Genomic DNA, 22607 nt, shown 5'->3' with positions numbered 1-22607 from the left:
AGATCTCTGAGAAAAAGAAGAATATATATAGGACAATTTAATCTGTATCATTAACATTTTCTCTTTCACTTCTTTGATTTTTTTTTCCTGAGGTAACGAATTGTTAGGGTTAAGGGGTGTGCTTAGGGTCATATTGTAAGGGTCTAAAATCATATTGGAACTTGGTACCTCCTGACTCCATGGCTGGTGCTGTATCTATTGAGTGACCTTGCTGACCATCTTAAGTCTAGGTAAGTAACAAGCCCTGATTTGTAGCATTTGCTGATTTTCAAAGTGTAAATGTTCTGAGTGAAAATTTAACAATCCTCTTTGTTGAGCTTCCTGCTGACTCTAACACACAACTTTATTTTGAGGAGTGTGCTCCTGGAACTACCCCGAGCATAACATATCTGGACTGATCAGGATAAGCTATGGTAGCCCCCCAAATTAATGTAATTTTGACTAAGAGAGGTATGGTACCCAGGGCAAAAGTCACACGTCCTCATTCTAGACAAAATATTTGGAATATCGTATTCAATTGTAGATGTCATGTTTTTGGAAGGATCGCTGACCTAAGGAAAACCAGAATGGTAAAGAATGTAAGATTCCTGCCAAGTATGAAGGATCAGCTGAAAGAACTGGGGATGTTTAGCTAAGAGCAGAAAAACTTGAAGGAGCATGATCACTATCTTCAGATATTTGAAGAGTTGTTATGGAGAGGATTAGAACGGTCCTATTTGACAGCAAAAAGTAGGAGTTGCAGAGAGGAACATTTAGGTTTGATATCAGGGAAAAAAAGCCTTAATGAGTATTAGCTCCCTTCCAAAGTGGAATGAATGGGCTGCTTCAAGAGACAGAGGAGTCCCCCTCACTGTAGGGAGATCTTCAATGGAGCTTAAGGGACCACCTATCAGCTACTTTATGGAAAGGATTCTCATTCCTATATTGATTAGACTGAGATGGTGCTTTCCTGACTCAAGAGAGCTTGTGAATGGCTGAAAAGTAATCTGGGTAGAAGGAAATGAGAAACTTCTGGGAAAAGGAAGAAACGACTGGAAATGTGAGTAACTATTAGTTAGACTTTACTAACATGGCCACACTTGAGGGTGTAGCTGGTACTGTTACCTCACAGGCAGTTTGGGGAATAGGAAGGGGAGGATTTTCTTTTGCCAAAGAGTTTAGGAGTTAGTTTCAGCCCTTGATCAAAGAGATATTTTAAAATGCATTCAGCCTCCCTTCCATGATCTAGTAACTGTGGATTAGGTTGGGAGAGGCTGAACATTAATGAGAAGGCATGGTTTTACACTAAGATGCAAATAAGAATATAATAATTCTAAAGATGTTATCCTATGTTTCCCTTTCCTCCCCTCTGCCCCCAACATCTTTTTACAATCTCCATTAAGCTGGGCCCTACCTATCCCTTTTGGGTGTGGCCAGAGACTCCATCCCCTAGATTTCCTAATCTAGAGTCAAAAGTGGAACAAGATAGAAAAGTACTTATTAAGGACCGTGTTTAGTGTTTAGGGTTCAAAGGGAAAATGGAGACAGCAGCTCCTCTCAAGCAGTTTACATTCCAATTGAATGACCATGTAAAGGATGATTTATAGTCATGACAGGTAGAAAGACCAAATAGTATTAGGCAAAAAAAGTATCAGAGCTGATGAGAAAGCTCTAGATATCTTAGGAAATAGGGTAAATGGTCTCTTATCAATAAGTTACTGGATTCAAGGGATATCTCCAGCATCATTAGGGAGATGGGGTCAGCATCCTGGTGACAGTGGGAATGGTGGGAACTGAATAATGGAGCAGTAGGGGTGGTCTTGGTATGGGAAAGGTCTGAGATGGAAGCAGAAGGGACCCTAGAGATTATCTTGTCTCCCCCTTTCATTTTACAAATTAGTTAAAAACAGTGGATAGAGGGCTGGGTTTGGAGTTAAGAAGACCTGAATTCAAATCCTATGTTCTACTATGTTATCCTGGGCAAGCTCACTTTATTTTAGTCTCCATTTCCTTAATTTGTAAAATAGAGATGGGAGTAGTTAGTTTGGATGTTCTCTAAGGTCTCTTCTAGTTCTAATCTATGATCCTATAAAACTGAGGCCTGGAGGGGTGAAGTATGGCAAAGTCACACAGGCCCACCAGAATAGGCATTCAGAGAGAAGTCAATGCCTGGTTCTTGCCACAGCAACAAGTAGCCTAATTTGGCTCTTCTCCAGTCTAAACAGCCTTGGTGGCTTCAAAAAATTCTCCTGTGACATGGTTTCAAGCCTAGTTTAAGAGATAATATTAAAAAGACTTGTGCTGACTGGAAAGAATACGGGCCTTGATATTGGGGAAAAAAAACTGCGTTTGAGTCTCATTCAGCCCTTACCTGCCTGCCTGTGGCAAGTGACACAGCAATCTATGAATAATACTATGTACCTCAAAAAATTATCGAGAGCACTTTGTAAACCTAAAAGTGCTATAGAAATGTAAGCTTCTTAGCATTCTATCATCTCACATCGTTTTAGAGAGATTTTTTTCTCCCCACTCCCACTTTTCTTTTTAAAAGTTTCATTTAAAAATGTCTCATTTCTTTTTAATCTATGGAATAAAACAAGTATTTCTGTAACAGTATAAAAACGATGATTGCACATGAAACTGCAAATTTTTTATGTACAATTTGCTCTACCTTTTAAAAATATAATGTAGTTATGCAAATTTAAAAAAAAGAAAGATCTTATTAGGATTAATCCTTGAACCACCATCAACTCTGGGTGATCTAGGCAAAAGATCATTCCTCTCTAAGCTTCAGAAGATTTGTACCATTTGGGCATTAGACTAAATGGTCACCTTGGCCCGGATTCTATGGCCAAGAAAGAAGCAGTTGTCTGTGCTGAAAGCCATAAGTGGCCTGGACTGCTTTCCCCAGCCCCTGAGGGAGTCTGGGGAGGACACCAGCTATATTCAGCCTCGGTGACAGGCACGGCCCGCAAAGCTTTGCTTAGAGAGGGAGAAGGTGGGCCGCTATCGGGGCAGTGCAGAGAGTGCAGGGCCTGGGGTCAGCGAGTCCCCAGTTCAAATTCGACCTCAAGACAGTGCCAAACTGTATGACCCTGGACAAGTCACCTAATCCCGTTTGCCTCATGGGAAAATGAGCGGAGAAAGGGCACGGCAAAACCCTTTGTCTTGGCCAAACGGGTCTCAGGACTAAAGCACCGATAGACCAGTGTGATGGGGGAGGCTCTCTGGCAGCTGCCAGCCCCCCGGCGGCCTGAGCCCCTCGTTCAGCTTGAGGCGCCTTCTCTGTAAAGTGAGTGATCCCAAGTTCCCCTGCTGCTCCGTGGTGGGTCCTCCCGGGCCCGGAGGAGATATTCGGGGGTCCTGCTGCGGGCTGCCAGTGCGGGGGGCCGGGGCCGAGTAGGGACTGGGCCGAGGGTCTGTAAAACGGCCCGCAGTAAAGGCCCGCCGGGCCGCCGCAGCCGGAAATGCCGGGACCTCTAGCCGGGCCCTCCGCGAGGGGCGTGGGGGAGGGGAGAGGAAGGGAAGGGAAGGGAAGGGAAGGGAGGGGAGGGGGCTGGCTGCAGACGCCGCTTGCGGCGGCGGGGTGGAGGCGGGCGGCGGTGCTCCGGGCGGGCTGCGGCAGCCACCGAGCATCCTCAGCTTCCTGCCCGCTAGCTCGGGAGGGGAGGGGGAGAGAGGAGAGGAGGGGAAGAGAGCTGGAGATAGGCGGGGCAGAGCCTCAGGAAACCGGACCGGATGGCGGCGGGCTGGGGAGAGCCTGGGCCCGCCGGGCCGGTGACCTCACAATTGTTCCGAGAGCCGCGGATGTTTACGACCCAGAAGACGAAAGAGAATCCCGGAGAGGTAAAGCGACTCGCCCAAGGTCTCACAGCCGAAACGCGCGGGGGCGGGGAGGGGGAGAAAGACTCTGGGGGCGGGGCGGAGCCCTCGCGGAGCCGGGTTTCCCTCCACCTTCCCGAGTCGGCGCAGCTGCAGGCCCCGGTTCGGCGGCTCCCCGGCTCCCGCGGCCCCCAGGGCCCCAGGACGCCTTTCCTCGGCTGCGGAGCGGCCCCGGCGATGGAACGGCCCCCAGGAGCCCATGCGGAGCGGCCGGCGAGCCGCCCGGCCTCTGCCCCGGCCGCCCTGCCGGGTAGGCGCCTGCAGGATGGGGATGGAGATGGGGACCGCGGTCCCTCCTCCTGGGGGGAGTCTCTTCCGACAGGCAGAGAACTCTAGATGGGGTGGGGGACGCTCCGGGGGGCCAAGGGGAACGGATAGGCCGGGGCGGAGGGGGAGACGAGAGCGGGCGAGAGCTAGGTTTCCCCTCCTCTGCTTTCCCGGTCCCCGCTCCCGGACCCGCCCTTCATCCCGCGCCCTTCATCCATTCTGGAAGATCCCATCCCCAAAGTGGGCGGGGGAGCAGCCCCGGGCCCCTCGAGAAGCGCCCCCCGCCGTGCACCTCCCTGCAGCTAAGACCCCGCTCCGGCCCCCAGGAGGCGGGGGCGTGGCCATTGAACGCCGACTTTCCCCCGGGCTCCCTTGCAGGCCGATTGTCTCCGCGGAAAAGGAAGAGCTGCCGCGGCTGAGAGGTTAAAGTATGAAGACCGTGGTGAGTGAAGCGGGGAAGGGGAAATGGGGAAGGCCCGAGGCTTCGTGGCCGACAGCGTGGGAGGTGGGGGGTCCTCAGTGTTCCCCCCTGGAAAATGGGACCCCGGAGAAGAGACGGCGTCAGGATTCTGGATCCGGAGCTCTCAGCCAGCCATCTGTGAACTTGGATGGGGAAAATGCAATTCATTTCCATTTCCACCGGCCTCTAACTGGAATTATAAATGTTTAAAGAACAAATTCAGAGAAAGAGTTAATCAGCTTCCTCCGGCTGCCCAAAGGGGTCTCTCGGTCCAGGGGTTGTGTAGAATGATACCCGTTTGGAGCTCAGTGGCCATTCAGTCCAAACCCATTATTTTAGGAACCACAGCATTGGGGCCCGAGGAGGGGACGGTCGCAGAGGAAGTAACGAGGCAGGCGGCAGCGGCACTTTTTACCCATTGTCGGGGAGGGTGGTGTTGGGAGAGTGGAGGGCGGAGAGCCAGTCATCCCTGTGGTTATTAATAACAGTAGCTCGCATTTCTGTTGTGCTTCAGGTTACAGAATACTTGGACATATGTTGTCATTTGATCCTCACAATGACCCCGTGAGGGAAGCAGGGCAAGCATTCTATGGATGCCTGAGCTCCGTGAGACTCAGAGCGGGTAAAGGATTTTTCTCCGGCTCACAGTCAGTAAGGGCTAGACCCGTTTCAGAAGCCTGACGCCAAAGATGGAGCGCTTCAGCATGAAACCCCGGTCCCCGAATGGCCGCAGGCTTTTCCTTCCCCGCTCCAGGGACAGCAGTGCCAGGCCCGGGTCAGGGAGACCTGAGGTCAGCACAGGCCTTGCCAGCTCTGGGACCCCGCATAGACCCCATACAATCTCAGTCTGCCTACACTTCCTTAAATGAGTATGATAGAAACCCTTAATATCGGTAAGACAGTTATAAACACTTAGCATAGTGCTGGGCACACAGTGGTCGCGGTCAATGCTTGTTTCCTCTTCCCCCTCCCGTCTCCCTCCCTCCCTCCCCCTTCTCTTTCCTCCTTTATCCTTCCCTCCTCCCCGCCTTTTTTCCTTTCTCCTTTACTTTCATGGTTGAGGTTATCAGGCTGTTTCCCTGCTATGGCCTTTGGGATTTTGAATAGAAAGGGGCATAAGCTAGCACTTTGCTCCTTATTAACTTTTCTTAACCTGACTTCCTGTCAGTGACTTGGAAACAGGATAATTAATCCATGCTCTCAGTGATTGTAAGATACAGACAAAACAGAAATAATAGATCAGGATTCTTTATGGCCCTTTTAGAAAATTAACAGCACGAATAGTCACAGAAACCTTTAATCTACAGGATTTAGCGTTGGAAAGGGACCCTAGAAATCATTTCATCTGAATTAGCAGCGGCCAAAGGTTGGTAGCACTTGGTCTCAAGTGACTACATATGGGAGCTTGTTTGCGAATGAGGCAGCTTGGGGATATGGCCTGGAGTCCCACAAACCAGAGACTGCTATGACAACCTGACTTGTTGACTCTAAATTAGCCACTTGCGAAGTCACAGTCCAGTGAGGATTCTGACTGGAAGGAATGGGCCTTTCCAGGATAGAACTAAACTTTCCTTCAGTCCAACTTTCATGAATTCCCCTAAGGCTCAGGGAAAAGTCATTTGCCTAGAATCATTCAATAAATACTAGAATTTATTCTTCTGAATTCCTTTTTTTTTTTTTTTTTTTTTAAAGAAACTAGAGATTTGTTTATGATTTTTAACAGAAATTTAATGAACATTTACTGGAGGCTTTATCTATCTACATGGAGATCTATCCATCTATCTAGCAGGCCTTGTTCTCCATATCAATATATGCATAAGATGTGCTCTGCTGTCTAGGAGATTATGATTCACTTGAAGTTAGGAGACTAGAGAAAGTTAGATAATTTTCAATTCATGATTCAGTGTCTTCTGATTAATCTAACCATTCAGTGCTACAGCAACTCAGGGAATGTGTCCAGGGCAGTCTGGAAAGGTTTTCTGGAAGAGGTGAGACTTGCCTGTTTCATAGAAGGAATGATGACTTCAGAAGAGCAGAATCAGTAAGAAGGAATGAAGGATTCTGATAGGTCAGATTCCCAGGATGTACCAGTTATGTTCAGGGGGACAGTGAAAAGGACATGTCTATATGGAGGCAGATTCACTTAGATTGGGTTAATAGCACTTGCAGATATGTGGATAGACCTCCCTCAGCCCTCAGTGGGTTATAGGCTCCTGGGCAAGGCAGCCTTTCAGTGCCCACCTCTCCAGGCAATTCCTTAAGACTACATAAATATGACTTTGTCATTGAGAAGTCACAGGGGATAAAGAGGAATGACTTCCTAATGTCAAAGGGAAGTCCCTTTTCTTTCCATGGCCTCAGTCATTCTTCCTACCTTCAAGGTTAAACCAAAATGTTTGCTGTAGTAAAAACAGACACACAACAGGGTTTGGTTTTGCTCTCAAACTTTTAAGTATATCATTTAGACTCTTAGATCTTTAAGAGTTTGAAAGTATCATTAGAGATCATGGAAGTAATTTTCCTATGTACTGAATGTGTCTGTGTATTCTGGGCAAGATAGATATAAATTAGGAATCATGGTATCATAGGAGTAAGGGCTGTATCTGTAGTTAGAAGTCTCAGGTTCAAATTCTTAATACTGGGAAGGTCACTTCCTTCTCAGGGTTCCAGTTTTTGCCTTTGGAAAATCAAGGGGTTTGGATCTATCAGGGCTTCTTTATCTGTTTGTTTGGTTTTTTTTTTTTTTTTTTCTTTTTAAATTAAATCCCCAAAGACTGTCTTTCAAACAAAATTGGTTGCCTTTATAGTCCTAAACATTTTATTTTATGCATTTAATAACATTGTTCTGAGAAGGTGTTAGTAGGCTTCACCATAATGCACATGACCCCCCCAAAAGTTGATCTTGTAGATAATAATAATAATAATAATAATAATAATAATAGCTAAAATTTATGTAGCACTTATTATGTTCCAGGTACTGTGCTAAATCTTTTACAATTAGCATCTCATTTGATTTGCACAATAGTTATCCACATTTTACAGATGAGAAAACTGAGGCAAACAAATTAAGTCACTTGCCCAGAGTCTACCCATCTAGTAAATATTGGAGTCTGGATTTTAACTAAAGTCTTTCTGACTTCCAGCTTGCTCCATTCCATCTCTGACATGCCAGGTTCTGTTTCTCTGTTGGGACAAAGTGCTCAGACTTCCTCCCCAAAGCAGACTTTAAGGAGTAAAAGGATCCTGGGAAGAAATGTGCTATAGGGGATATAGGGGAGACCTGAGTTCAAATTCTGCTTTTTCTTTCAGGACTACCATCTCTTTGCACTTCAGTTTCCTACTCTGTAAAATGAGGGGTTTGGGCTGGAAATGACCCTTCTAGCTTTGAATGCTTCTTCCTTCAAAGGGAGTTGGGGGAGGTTGGGGAAGATTATTTTTAGGTGCAATTTGAGGGGAGGGAAGAGGTCACTGATCTTATTTTGTCTGCAGCTGGTTTGTCTATGCAACCAGTAGTTTTAACTAACGGAACACACCCCTGGGTAGGAAGGGGAGTGGTTTTTACTCCCTCCCTCCTTAGTGGGAGTTGAGAAAGGCATGGTTGGTTGAGAGCCTCAGTATGCTGTCTTTGAGGATAATAACAGAAATATTTCTAGAGGCAATATCTTTAGAAGGGACTTTCAAGATGCTCTAGTCCAATGCCTTAATTTTACAAAAGTGGAGACAAAAAGGGTATTAGAACTTGCATCAGAGGACCTGGGTTCTAGTTCTAGCTTATGTGGCTTATCCAATTTATCTTAGCCCTGCTAAGCCTGTTCCTCATTCTTAAAATGAGAAGAGTAGACAGAATGACCTTTTGAGTTTCCTTCCAGCTTACAGTCTTTTTTTGTTGTTATTGTTCAGTCGTGTCTGGCTCTTTGCAATACCATTTGGGATTTTCCTTCTCTAACAGGTAATGGAAAATCAAAGTTAAGTTTGCAGCTAGTCTGAAATCACATTTGAATGCTGGCCTTCCTGGCTGCAGGCCTGGTGCTCCATCCCCTGTGACAGTAGTTGCCCCATTATCTTAAATTGAAGTCCCTTTTCCCTGCCAGGGGTATAGTGATTTGATTTGCCTGATGTCACACTGGGAGTAAGAAGCAGAGTCAAGATTCAAACCCAGCCTCCTTGACTCCTTGACTAGGTCTATTACACCAATTTAATCTATCTATGTGTTCAGGAGATATTTATTGCCTATTGCAGTCCTGAAGATAATTTTAAAATCTTTTGCTAATCATTTTCCACTTGTAGTCATGGACAGGACTAGCAGGTTTCAATTATTCAAGCCTTTTCTTGATGTTGGCAGTACTTCTCCAACTTTCTGTCCTTCTTAGCCATTTGCTATCACTGACCCAGATCTTATCCTTGGGCAAGTGTAGAGGTAAGAGTTGACAAAGGAGTGGAGAAGAGGCCCAGAGAGTCAGGGAAATTGGCTCCATATGACAGAAGAACTAATTATTCACATTCAATTCAACAAACACAGATTCTTTTATAAATTAATAAATTCTGTTGATGCCTCTCATTTTAAAAATCACAGTTAGAGTTTTAGGGTTCCCTCCTCCAAAAGAAAATAATTGGTGTGATATATATGCATTATTCTGCCCTTTACTTCTGTCTTTGAAGAGAAGGGAGATGTTTTATCATCCTGGTCTCCAAGACTGATTTTTTTCTGTTACTCAGTGACAGTCATTATGTGTATGTTTTAATCCTCATCAGTTCATAAAAAGCTTTTTACAGTTCTCTGAATACCTCATTTTCATTTTTTCCTAATAATAATCCATTCCTTTCAACTACAGTTTGATCAGCCATTCCCTAAGGAGATGAAATGGATGCCTACCTTTTTTCCCCAGTGCTTTGCTAGCATGATAAGTGTCGGGATGAATGTTTGGGTATATATTGGATCTTGTTTTCTGTTTTTGACCTCCTTTGGATAAGCACCTAAGACTGGGATCATTGAACAAAGGTTAGGAATAGTTTCACCATTTTCTAACATAGTTCCACATTATTTTCCTTGTTCCTGATACATGGCACTTCCATTTCCGATTCTGGGAGTGAGCTCCTTCCTTATTAAGGCTTTATAGAGTCTCTTTCTTCCTTCAAGATGCAGTTCAGGCTCCACCTTTCATCTTCTTTGTTGTTTTTGTTCAGTTCTATGTGATTCTCTGTGACCCCATTTGGAGTTTTTTTGGTAAAGATATTGGAATGGCTTGCCATTTCTTCTCCAGTTCATTTTACAAATGAGGAAACAGGCCAATAGGGTTAAATGATCTACTCAGGGTCATACAGTTACTAAGTGTCTGAGGCTAGATTTGAATTCTGTCTTAACTCCAGGTCCATCACTCTATGCATTGTGCCATCTAGTTATTTTATCTAGCCTTTTCTTTTCTGCCTTTTGACCCCTTTCTTAGCTGCCCTGAATGACATTTTAGTTAAATTTTGTATTTATTCTTTTTAAGTTTATTCCATATTTTATGCATTTCTTTTCTCTCCCATTAGAATGTAAATTCTTTGAGTATAGAATTATTTCATTCATTGAATTTTCATCCCCAGTGGCTGGGTACTTAGTAAATATTTGTTAATTCATAATTTGACTAATTCAGGAGAACATTTTATTAGAGTATCTCTAAAATGCCCTTCTACATTAGGGATTTTGGGGTATTTGCCAGTGTGTAGGGAGTGAGGTGAAACTTTAGCATTTCAAAAAGCATTTATTGAGTCCTTTCAGGATGTGTAAGACCCGCTACTACACTTGAAAGTTTTAAAGACAGAGAAAACAGCCTTTGCAGTATTTTTTAAATTTAAATTTTATTTATTTATTTACAGTATGTTTTTCTTTTCCTTGAAGAGATATGGCATGTCCACAGATAAAGAATATGTACAGTAATTAAGGAGTTAAAACACTGAGAATTGGGGTTGCTTTCAGAATAGACCTTGTGTAAAAAGGTGACTTAAGAATTCTAATTTATTTTTCAATTAATCAGCGTTTATTTTCAATTTTAAAGAATAAAAGAAAAATAAAACTCTCATAACAAATATGCATATAGTCAAGCGAAACAAATTCCTATGTAGACCTTGTCCAAAAATACACATGCCTCTCCTGTGTCCTCATAGAAGGTGGCTTCTGAATTGTTTTGGGGGATGGGGCACATGCCACATGTGGAGGACCACTTGAGTGAGCCCTGCAGGGAGCTAGGAATTCTAAGAGGAGGGGAGGTTGCATTCCAAGTAAAGGGACAGTGATCCTGACCATAGAAGGTGAACAGTTGGGGGATGCTTGGGCTGTAGTGGGCAATGCTGGGAAAAAGCACTGGGGTGAAGAGCCAAGGGTCTAGAAAGGTAGGCTGGAGGCCAGCTTGTCAAGGGGTGTGGTGTGACAGATAAGCTTCCGGATTTGGAGTCTGGCTGAGTGTGCACTTAAAAGTACAAGTTCTAAGCCAGCTATCAAGGATGATTGCATAACTATTCTTGGCTTTCTCAGTTTTCCCCAGAAAAACTCCTCTGATAAGAACTTTGAAACCAATACTTTAGCTGCCTAAAGAAGAGGAAGCTGTTATGGAAGAGAAGGCTGGCGTTTTGTAATACCAGAGGCACACTGTGGATAGAGCGCTGGGACTGGAGCAGGAACACCTGAGTGCAGATCTGGCCTCAGACTCTTCCTAGCTGGGACTTGGACAAGACACTTTAAAAAAAAAATTCTCTTTGCCTCAGTTTCCCCACTGTTAAATGTGGAGAATAATAGTTCTGTGGTTAGAGTACTGGGCCTGGAGTCAGGAAGACCTGAGCTCAGATCTAGCCTCTGACACTAGCTGTGTGATCCTGGGCTACTTAACCCTGTTTGTCAGTTTCTTCATCTGTAAAATGGGCTGGAGAAAGAAATAACAAACCTCTTCAGTATTCTTACCAAGAAAATCCCAAACTGAATCATGAAGAATCAGCATGACTGAAAAACAACTGAGTAACAAATAGTATTTATCTCTCAAAGTTGTTGTGAAGGTCAAATTAATAAAGTGCTTAGTGTGATATCTGGTACATGTAGGTACTTGTTTCTTTCCTTCCTACTTACATTCTTCCTTTTTCCCTCCCTTCCTTCTTTCCTCCTTCCTTTCTTTCCTTTCCTTCCTCCCTTCTTCCCTCCTTTTCTCCCTTCTTCCCTCCCTCTCCCTTCCCCCTTTCCCTCCTTTCCTCTCTCCCTTCCTTCCCTTCTTTCCTTCCCTCCCTCCCTTCTTCTCTTCTTTCCTCCTTCTCTCCCTTTTCTCCCCCTTCCCTTCCTTCTCTTTCCTTCTTTTCCTCTCTCTTTTCTTCCTCCCCTCCTCTGTCCTTCCTTTCATCCTTTCCTTCCTCCCTCCCTCCCAGGTTTAAACTAGGACTAGAGATGGGATGTTAGAAAGAGGTAATTTTTGGCTTGATAGAAGATGTTAATCCTAAAAAAACAAGCCTGTCTAACAGAGGTTCACTTCTAAGGTCTGGTGCTCCTTGTCTATGGAAGTATCCAGGAGCAGCTGTTTTATTACCCAGAAGAGAAGCCTGATCTAGAGGGTGTTTGTGTAGTGGGCTTGAGCTCTGAGTTCCTTTCCAAAGGAAACCTTGCCTGACTAAGAGTCTGTCTGCTCCTATTCACTGATAATCAGATCTTGTGAGTCGATGATTTCACGATCTTGTGATTCTTGTGCTCTCTCTAGCTTTGCTGAGTTCTCTCGATGCCCCATCTCCAGCTGACTTCGGCTTCCTTTTGTTCCCCTGCAGGGTCGACTCTTTTCTGTCCCACTGTGTTTCTTGGTGCTCGTTGTCCTCTATGTCCTCCTCTGCAATCAGCTGTGTATGCAGCTGTGTTGGAAGGCGTGTCTCACCTCCAGGCAACCTCGTGAGAGCCTGTGGCCCACAGTACCGGGCTCCCTGCACTTCCAGGGTTATAGCAGCGTGCCCGATGGCAAGGTGGGTGGACTCCATTGGGTTTCTTCATGCTTCTTCAGGAAAATCTAGAGGTGGGTGATGAGATTCTTAATCATGCTGCTTCAGGGAACCCCCCCCCCTTCATCACCCATCCAGAAGCTTATGCTCCAACGAGACTAAGATGGATGAACATTCGATGAGTTCAGCCCCATAGGTAGGATTTCCAAAAACCTCCTATTTGCCTCTTCTCTTTCTGCCAGACACTCCGAGAAGGGGTATCAGAGAAAGAGAAGCAGTATAATGTGTTGGTAGTTTACTCTAAAAAAAAAAAAAGTATCTCTATTATGGGATTTTTTAAAAAATGAGCTCTCTCTTCTTGGATGTAGTAGAATATAGTATCTTTATTGCTAAATAAAGCTTTTTAACCTGAGGGGTGGAGCTTGGGCAAGGAGGAGAAATCTTAGTGCTAAATTGAAATAATTCTTTGATAGTTGATAAATAATTCAGTCACTTCTCTTGATTTCTGGAGAGGTCAGCTGCCCAATCCCCTTCAAAACTTTTATGAGGATGGGGGACTGAGAAGAAAAGGAGACTTGGATTCTGCCTGTTCATATTACCTATGATGGAATTCTAAAAGAATTCAAGAAAATAAGGTCTCTGGCTGTTTTACAATGATGTGGGAGAAAGGTGTTGTCTGAGGAAAAGGAAGTAAGAGTGGAGTTGAGACAGGTGTTTTGGCCATGAGGCCTCAGATTGAGGGCAGGAGATCAGGGTTTAGACCTCAGTTCTGTCTGCCCATTACCTTCCTCCTTACCATGTCCTCTCCCCATGCGTCCAGAGGGTCCATCAGGGTTGGGTAGACCCCAGAACCTGGAAGGATTCTTCCAGCCCTTTGAATCTTTCTCCTGCAGCCTCTGGTCCACAGGCAGTGTCGCCGCTGTGCCCTGGTATCCAGCTCTGGCCAGATGCTCGGCTCCCAGTGGGGACCAGAGATCGATGGGACGGAATGTGTCCTACGCATGAATCAGGCCCCAACGGCAGGCTATGAGGCTGATGTGGGGCATCGAAGTACTTTGCGCATGGTGTCTCACACCAGCGTTCCCCTGCTGCTCCGCAACCAGTCGTACTTCTTCCAGCAAGCAAGGGACACTGTGTATGTGGTCTGGGGTCCTGGGAAGCGCATGAACCGTGACCAGGGAGGCTCTACCTACCGAACCCTACTGAAGGTCAAGGAGATGTACCCAGGGGTGCAGCTCTACACCCTCACTGACCACATGATGGCCTACTGTGATGAGGTCTTCCAGAACGAGACTGGCAAGAACCGGTGAGCAAAGTGACCACTTCCCCAAGTTTTCCCTCTCTCCAGTGGGCTTGTGAGAGCATCTCCCCAGTTTGGAGGGGCTTGGGGTTAGACATAGTCTACAAGCACCAAAGGGCAGAGCTAGGACTAATTTAATAGAAATTTAACCAAAAACCATGTGCTTGAGTGGAAGTCTGGGGACTTAGGGTCAAACCATGGCTCTGACTACTTGTGGGATTATGGGCAAATACCTCATTTTCTTGGTTTTCCTCATGTGTAAAATGGGGCTTATAATGCTGCTACTGCTAACCTCATAGGATTGTTAAAAGGAAGGTGCTTTGTAAATCTTATGGTGATTTATTGATGTGAGTTGCTATGGCGAGGCAGAATTGGGCTAGAGTTACTGACCTATGGTGGAATGTGCTGTTTCAGTAGGAGTCATAATGGTAAAAATTCATCTTTTTCCTGGCACCGAAAGGTTTACAAAGCAACAGTCCATGATGGAGGTCTGTGTAAGTGTTGTTATCCCCTCTCGGAGAATGCAAGAGATTTGCCTGGGGTTGCCCAATGTCAGAGCTGGGACTCAATCACAGGTTTCCTGGCTACAGGTCCAGCCCTTTTGTCACAGCACCATTAGGAAGAGGCTGAAGGACCCTTGGCTAGGTCTGCTGTGGAGGGCTTGTCTGGAAGGCTAGAATCAGTGACTGGATCTGAGACTTGACTTCTCTGAGGTCCGTAGAAACCATTTTAAAAATCAGCACAGAACAAGCCCTGAAAAGAAAGAGGGTGGACAATTAACCCGGCAAGACAGACTGTAAAAGAAGAGGAGGGTGGGATCAGTTAAGGTGTAATAGGTTGACAGGGCTTGCAGCTGTGGTTTGGGAGCATGAAGGTCTTGGGGGAGAATAGTATTGATCAGTGACATGGTTTTTGCCTTCTTCAGGATGAAGTCTGGTTCCTTCCTGAGCACTGGCTGGTTCACCATGATCCTGGCCATGGAGCTCTGTGAGCAGATTGTAGTCTATGGCATGGTTAGCGACAGCTACTGCAGGTATTGTTGGGGGGATTGGGGGAAGTAGTGGGGGAGACTTTCCCAGGAATCCCATTAGAATGCCTTCAAGCTTTCTGCTTAGGGCTTGAAGTTTTGTTTAGGCTGGGATTTCCCCTCAGTAGAAAAATTGTGCCTTTTCCAGGGAGATGAGGATATCCATGTGGAGGGGGTGGAGTAGGGAGTAGAAAGGAAACTTGGGAAAGAGCAATTGAACTATGTTATTCCCTAGAATCCTTGGAATATTCTATTCATCTATTCCCAAGTATTTATTGAGTCTATTCATTTGGGTAAAATATAGCAAAACAGAAGGCTTCCCACTTTATCTAGATTCTTTCAAGGTTCAGGGAAAGGAATTATTTATCCATTACACTCCTCAAGAAATATGGAATCATTTATGAATATAGTAGAGCAGGTTCATATATATTTGAACCCCATAAGCCCTTTTTCTACTTCTTGGGCCCCAGAATATTTTTTTCGAGGGTACAAAGCAGGCTAGTCTAGTCTTAATACCTCGGAGTGGAATTCAGTACTGAGTAGCTCACCTCTACTTTGTTGTCCCTCTGTGATCATATTCTTCATAGATAGAGGATCCTTAATCTGTTTGGTACCATGAATCTTTTTGGCAGTCTGTGGAAGCCTATGGATCCCTTCTCATAATCATATTTTTAAATTCATAAAATTGAAAAAAAAACCTTAGAATTATGAAGCAAAACAATTCTTTTGAAATAAAGATCCGATTTTTTTTATCCATCCAAATTCACAGATTTTCTTCTAAAATCCATCTAGATCCCCTTCTGTGGACCCCAGATTAAGAACTCTCATCCACAAAGGCAGCATTATCTAGTCCAATTACTTGTTGCAGTGAGGGTCAGTCTTCATAAGGACCCTAATCCTGAATTTCCTTCTATCTTTGCTCTGAATGGATAGGAGGGCATTGATTTAAGTCATTATGTGGCCTTTTGATCTGTATTTTTATCACTATCATTAACTATCCTTTAATGAAGTATAGAGAGGAAGAAAAAAATATTTCCAGCAAAACTGACCAACACATCCCCCCCAAAAAATCAAAACCATGACTGACATGATGTGACATTTAGCTGTCTTGATGTGCCTTTGTAAGACCTTGAGGCAGAGGACTAGATCTTGGATTTCTGAGTATCTCTAAGAACACTGAACATAACTGGTAGCTTAGCAAGTGTTTGTTTATAATGATGTTGCTAGTGACCAGGATGGCAGCAGCCCAGGGGTGGGGGCAGGTGTCCATCTGAGCCGAGCCATGAATTCTCCCTGGACTCGTTCCCTTCCAGAGAGAAGAGCCCTCCCTCTGTGCCTTACCACTACTTTGAGAAGGGCAAGTTGGATGAGTGCCACACTTACCTAGTCCATGAGAAGGCACCGAGGGGCGCCCACCGATTCATCACTGAGAAGGCGATTTTCTCCCGCTGGGCCAAAAAGAAGCCCATCATCTTTACACACCCCTCCTGGCAGAGTGAGTAGGTCCCTCCAAGAACCGAGTCTTCCTAAATACGGACAGCGAGCCCATCTCGCTACCCATCTCAGAGCCTGGCAGATACGCTGTCCTGGGCCACCCTCTTGCCTAAGGGAGTTCGAGGCTCTTATACTCCATGGATGACATCCATGGCTTTGGATGGATGCTTTGGATGGATGACATCCCTCTGGCCTCTGAACTTTGAACCAAACTGGGAAGAAGAAGGAATGCTTTCCCCCCCTTCCACAGTAATTATTTTTTCCCCTATTTTTAAGGAAACCTACCTTGAACTTTTGGAATTTGGACATTTACTTGAATTTGGAATCCACTGGGATTCCAAGGAGACTTGTGGACACTACTGGGGTCCAGAGAAGGCCGGTGCTTTGGTGTGTTAGGGCCTGGTCTGGACCCTCCTTGCTATCTCCTGGTGTACCAGAGGTCCTGGGGGCAGGGAATTGAATTTCTGAGATAGGACTTGAGTGAGCTAACATTCTGTAGCAGGAGGAGCTGGCATCTTTTTGTGTCCCTTCACCAGCATAGTGGGATTTAACTCCAGCCAGGAGAGAACGCGAGGATTACCTCCTTCGGGAAACCTGCTCTGGTGCCTCCTCCCCACCCTGACTCCTCAGCTCCTGTTTTCTGTCTCCCCTTGCCCTGGAAAGCAGAGAACTCACATTCAGCTTAATAGCTTTCCTTGGCAGACAGGTCAGATAGGAGGCTGGACAGTCCGACAAGAGCAGGGTACAGAATGCTCACTGACTCTCATTGGCCGCTGGGGAGAAACAGGCAGCTTTTAAAACTTCTCTCTCCCCCTTCCCAGGGTCATAAGGTCTTAGAATTTAGGGCTCAGAGGAGCCAAAAAAGGTTTAGTGTGACACTCCTGAGGTCACACAACTAGCAAATGGCTAGAGGCAGAATCCAAATCATCTGACTCTATGAAACTTCAAGGATTTCAGACTGCCTGGGGATCAGAGAAGCACAGGGGGATAAATGTGCTGCTTTCTGGACCAGCGTATTCCACATATTTCCTTAGCTGGGTGATCTTGGCAAAGTCACTTAACTCCCAGCTTTCAGGTTCCTCTTCTGTAAAATGGGGCTCTGTAATAGCATCTACCTCCCAGGGTTGTTGTGAGGATAAAATGAGATATTTGTAAAGTACTCGGCACAGAGCCTGGCACATGCTGGCTTTTATCATCAGGGTTTCACCACAGAGCTCTCCACCCCATATTTTCTCCGGGAGCAAAATCTTCAGTTGAGGGCACCTCTTTCCTGGCTAAAAACTCCTGTAATAGTAGTGACAACAACCTCTGTAGTGCTGCAAAGCACTTTACGTGCGCCATCTTGTTGTAGCCTCACCGCAGCCCTGTGAGGTAGGTGCTGTGGGTGTTATCAGTCCCATTTTACAGATGAGGGAACTGAGGCTGAGTAATGAAGCCTCTTGCCCCAGGGGGTCTCCAGAACAGAAAAAGGCTCTCACCAGTCCCACAACCCAGGGTCACAGGGATAAGGATTCCACCTGGGGAACGCTGGACCCCGAGTCCGACGTTCATCTCATGATACCAGCTGCGCTCTCTGGGCTCTTCCGTGTGGGGCCAGCAGGCCAGCTGCCCTGGAGCAGCGTCTCTGTCAGGAAGCAGCTCACAGCATCCCAGGCCTGGAGCTGGCAGGACACTTAGAGGTGGCCGAATCAGCCCGCTCGTTTTATACACAGAGAAATCAGTGTCGTCCAGGGAAGATGACCTGCCGGGGCCGCATAGGGGAACAGCAGGCCAAGCCCAGTGTCCTTGCTCCACGACTCGTGGCCCCCAGCCAGCTTTTCCCAGCTGTTGCCCCCTGGGATCCGCAGTGCTGCCAGGGCCACCTGGTGCGGCCGACGTCCCAGCCTGCTGCCGCTGCTGCTGTTCAGACTCGGAGTCCCCTTGCTGTGTCCCTGTGGCCGGGCGCCGGGCTGTGGGCCAAGGGGTGCCTCGTGGTGCCGGTGCAGTTCTTTGTGTGGCGAGCCTCAACGTCCCCCAACAGAGGCTTCGGTCCTGACGTTGGATTGTGGGGTTTGGAGCCAGAAGGACCCGAGAGTGCGGCCTCCCTCACCCGACGGATGAGAAAGCAGGCGGCAGTGACTGCCCGAGACTATGTGGGCAGCCGGCAGCAGAGCCAGAATTTAGACCCGGCTTCTCAGGCTCCAGAACCAGTGTTCTTTACCACAGCTGCCTCCACCTCTTCATCCTATCCTCACTCTGACCCAGGAAGTGGCATTCACATTCAGAAGCTCTTTCACACACATGGATATCCCAGACAGGGACTGAGCTCCAGCACCTCCCATGAAGGGAAGGACTCTGGAAGCTTCCCAGAAGCTGACTTTGTCAGTCAATCAGCCCCAGAGCTGAAAGGATCCCTTTAACTCACCAGTCTCCCTTCCTTTGAGTTACAAAGTGTCCTTGGATCAAATACCAAAGCGATTTGTCAATAAAGTCACTTTGAATGCTGTGGTCTTGGCCTTGCTGGAGGAAGGCTGGGGAAGGAGCTGAGTGCCAGCCCCTGGGGAATAAGAGGGAGAGGCTCCATGGTCTGGCCAGGGAGGCGGGCCCCAGTGTCTCAGATAATCCATTAACTAACAGGCAGGGTGCCATGGAGGAGCTGAAGGCACCAATAGGAAAGAATCCCTGCCCTCCCATCTGGGGAGGACCAGTTATGTACATAGTCATAGACAAAATAAATGCAAAGTAATTTTTTGTGGGGGTGAAGGAAAGGGGAAAGCAGAGGCATCAGCAGGTGTTATTTGAGCAGAATTCTTACGTGGATACCAGAGGTCCGTGAGGGAGATCGGGCTGGGAGCAGCGATTTGCGTCCTTCCTGACCTCTGAGCAGAGCGGCGGGCTGGACAGAGGGACAATGGCCCTGGGGCTCACCCTCACTGTAGGGTCGTGCTGTTTTCTCATTAACCTAGAGGAAAGGAACAGACCTGGGATTTCACTGGTACAAGAACCCCTGATGTGGATTGGCAGCTGCCTTCAGCCTTGGAAAGTTAAATCATTTGTTCAGGATACAAAGGGGTCCATGTGCTGGGGTCTTTTCTAGGAGCTCTAGTAATTCCCATTTGTGCAGTGCTGGAGCTTAAAGGTTTGCAAAATGCTTTTTGTTTGGACCTCTTCTGGGCCCCACACCCTTCTGACTTGCATTGGACCTTGGTAGCAGTGATAACACTAAAGCTTTTAGGTCTGCAAATAGTTTTCCATACACTGTCTCACTGCATCCTGTCAGGTGGATGCTAGTCATTTCACCCCTCCCCCCCAACCAGATTTCTACAGACACAGAAACTGAGGCTGAGGTAAGTTCGGTGACTTGTCAGAGTTGGGATTTGAAATCTAGCACTTGGAAGGCAGCATGGTGCAGTGGCTAGAATAGTGGATGTGGGATTGGGAAGAACTGTGTTCATATTAAGCCACAAGCCAGGCAATCTTAAGAAAGTAGCAATTTCCCAGCCTCCATTTTTCCATCCCCATGTTAGCACGTTACCATGGGGATGATAATAGGACCTACTTCCTAAAGTTGTGAGGATCAAATGAGATAATTGTATTTCTGCACGTTGCCTGGCACATGGTAAGTGTGACATAAATTAGCTGCTATTATTTGCCCTGCACCAAACTGGTTCCGGCAGAGCTGTGATTAGAAATCCAGAGGACACTGAATTTAGGGGATGCCAAGCATCTGCATAGGGAACCTGGAAGCAATAGTTTAGCACCTCATTAGCAAAAGTAATTAGTTAAAATTGGAAGCTAAAGTTAAAATTGGGCATCCCTCCCCTCTACCCTGCCCACCTTGCTTTTCACCCACACAGGGCACTGTACCCTAAAAAGGAGATCATGTCAATGTGTGCAAGGTCACCCCTTTGTTTATACCCAAAGTTGCACTTTGACACTTTTTCCTGGGTGAGGTTTACGTTTCTTGCCTGTGGGCATAGTTTCCGGGTTACAGCTCTACCCACTGACTCTCTGCCCTGGCACGTCAGCTCACCCGCAGGGCTTAGCTTTGCCTTTGCTCTGACTCATCTCAGGGAACCCAGTAGCTCAGTGAAAAGTTCGCTGATGACAATGATAATGAAAAGTTGGCAGTTTGTCTCCCATCCAACTCTCCTTGCCAACACAACACAAAAGTTTGGGCCCTGGGAGGCTGAGCCACTCAAAGGTCGCCGCATCATAGCAAGACCTACCTTTGAGTCTACTTGGTTTGTTTGTTTGTTTCTGAGGCTGGGGTTAAGTGACTTGTCACACAGCTAGGAAGTGTTAAGTGTCTGAGACCAGATTTGAACTCGGGTCCTCCTGAATTCAGGGCTGGTGTTGTATCCACTGTGCCACCTAGCTGCCCCCTTGAGTCTACTTGTTGCAGCCAAAGCCTGATGAGGGATTAGGGGATTCTGGGGTGGGGGTGACCCAGAGCCTGGCAGGAATGATCACTGGGACTGGCGAAGAGAGGCTAGATCTAAGCAGCGAGGGTTCATTGATGACAAAGTCCTTTCCAACTCCAAATCTGTTCCAAAGGGACAGGGGATTTTGTGTGGGAATAAGTGACTCACATAAGTTGATATCAAGAGGGCTTTAACTTGGGTCTCTTGACTCCCAAGCCAGCTTTCTTTCTGCCTTGAGGTCCCTTTTCAGTCTAACCAGTATTTTCTCAATCTAGTCCTGCAGCAGGATTGCCACTAACCATTTCTCACAAAGGAGAAATATTCCTGCTTTGCTGCTTCGTTTCCTCATTTATTCTGCGATGTAGTAACACGGCCTCCTTGTCGACCCGGAACAAGACACTCCATTGCTTGGCCTGGAACGTTTTTTTTCTCGATGCCCCGCAGGCCTGAAACACTCTTCCCTCCTTCAAGTCCCTGCTAAAACCCCACCTTTCTACAACCAGCTCTGCCTGATATCCCTTAATTCCTCCCCCACTGGAATCTCTGGGGTCTTGATTTCTCTTTGGCACTTTGAGGACTGGTTTGTCCTGTTTGCCAGTGGGATGGCACACAGGGGGATGGGTAGGGAACAAGCATTGATTGGCATCTACTGTATACCAGGCAAGGGATACAAAGAAAGCTAAAGGCCGTATTTTGTACTCTGCCAGGAGACTTACAAATACAATGTCCTCATAATAACCCTAGAGGTAGGTGGCTGGATTTGAACTCAGGTCTTCTGATCCCAGGCTCAGTGCTCCTTCGGGGACTGACACATTCAGAACAAGGGAAGAAAGAGGCTGCTTCTTCTCTACCACGTGGGGCTTCTGGGGTCTGTCCAGCCAGAAGGGCCTCCTGCCACCTTGTGGAGCGGGCTGGTAGTGCATGGAAACAGTTGCAAGAGAGCTCCGAAGATCAGGGATTTAGAGCCGAGAGTGAGCCTCTTGGTCTCCTAATCCAGACAAACTGAGGCACAGGTCATTGAAATGACTTGGGTTACATAAGTGCAAGTGTCAGAACTGGGATTTGAACCCAGATCTTATGACTTCAAAACCAACACTCACTCTCTTACTCTGTGCTGAGTCTCAGATTCTGGCCTAGGGCTCACCCTCTTCTTCCGGAGTCCCTTCTGGGAATTTCCTTTAGCTCTATTTCAGAAGCTACCAGGCTGCTATGGGAGGCTGGGGATTGAAATATCAATCTTGGGCCTTTACAGAAACATCTAAAAGTTAGACTCCTCCTGAGCCTTGTGGGATCCATCCATTAAAGGAAACTGGCAAAGGGAACCTTGGACAGGCCCTCTGAGAAGGAGGTACAGGTGGGAGAGAGGGACACCCCTTCAAGGCCCCTCCCTCCAGTACTCAGGACTCCATTGAAGAGGGAATAATTTGTATGAGGCAAACAGTCCTGACAGGAACATGTTCCTTTTTCCTTGATGTAGAAGGAATAGGAGCTACTCTCATGCTTTTTTTTTTTTTTTTTTTAATTAAAGCTTTTTATTTTTTAAATATATACATAGATAATTTTCAACATTCACCCTTGCAAAATTTTTTGTTCCAAATTTTTTCCTCCTTCCTTCTCCCCATGCCCTCCCCTAGATGGCTGGTAGTCCAATACATATTTAATATGTATAATAATTCTATACATATTTCTACAAATATCATGCTGCACAAGAAAAATAAGATCAAAAGAAAAAATGAAAAAAACAAAAACAAAATCCAAGCAAACAACAAAAAAAAAAGAGTGAGAATGTTATGTTGTGATCCATACTCAGTCCCCACAGTCTCTCTGGGTACAGATGGCTCTCTCCATCAC

General features: G+C 46.3%; 1 protein-coding gene and 1 long non-coding RNA gene across 6 annotated transcripts; one reads left to right on the top strand and one right to left on the bottom strand.

Moving 5' to 3' along the window:
- Window positions 1-771: 771 nt before the first annotated feature.
- ST6GALNAC4 (ST6 N-acetylgalactosaminide alpha-2,6-sialyltransferase 4) lies at window positions 772-18837 on the top strand. Of its 5 annotated transcripts, none has more exons than XM_074293737.1 (6): window positions 772-1039; window positions 4507-4570; window positions 12368-12556; window positions 13426-13838; window positions 14758-14865; window positions 16173-18837. In XM_074293737.1, exons 2-6 carry the CDS (start codon window positions 4559-4561, stop codon window positions 16360-16362), a joined length of 912 nt encoding a protein of 303 aa, XP_074149838.1. In that variant the 5' UTR covers window positions 772-1039; window positions 4507-4558; the 3' UTR covers window positions 16363-18837. The 5 variants fall into 5 exon arrangements, with proteins under 5 accessions (XP_074149838.1, XP_074149840.1, XP_074149837.1 ...); XM_074293736.1 differs by lacking the exon at window positions 772-1039 and adding an exon at window positions 3697-3825; XM_074293735.1 differs by lacking the exon at window positions 772-1039 and adding an exon at window positions 3820-4111.
- LOC141557694 (uncharacterized) lies at window positions 10586-14585 on the bottom strand. The gene is made up of 2 exons (XR_012486868.1): window positions 13329-14585; window positions 10586-12600 (listed from the first exon to the last, which is right to left on the bottom strand). It is a non-coding gene; the product is annotated as an uncharacterized LOC141557694 (long non-coding RNA).
- Window positions 18838-22607: the final 3770 nt, after the last annotated feature.

This window comes from Sminthopsis crassicaudata, chromosome 2, assembly GCF_048593235.1.
Source record: "Sminthopsis crassicaudata isolate SCR6 chromosome 2, ASM4859323v1, whole genome shotgun sequence".
Classification (NCBI taxonomy): Eukaryota; Metazoa; Chordata; class Mammalia; order Dasyuromorphia; family Dasyuridae; genus Sminthopsis; species Sminthopsis crassicaudata.
This window is presented reverse-complemented; position numbering and strand designations above follow the sequence as displayed.

Coding starts and splice junctions, on each gene's coding strand:
- ST6GALNAC4 (XM_074293739.1), top strand. CDS start 3,718: ATGGCGGCGGGCTGGGGAGAGCCTGGGCCCGCCGGGCCGGTGACCTCA. Junction 3,826..12,367: donor CGAAAGAGAATCCCGGAGAG/GTAAAGCGACTC, acceptor GTTCCCCTGCAG/GGTCGACTCTTTTCTGTCCC. Junction 13,839..14,757: donor AACGAGACTGGCAAGAACCG/GTGAGCAAAGTG, acceptor TGCCTTCTTCAG/GATGAAGTCTGGTTCCTTCC.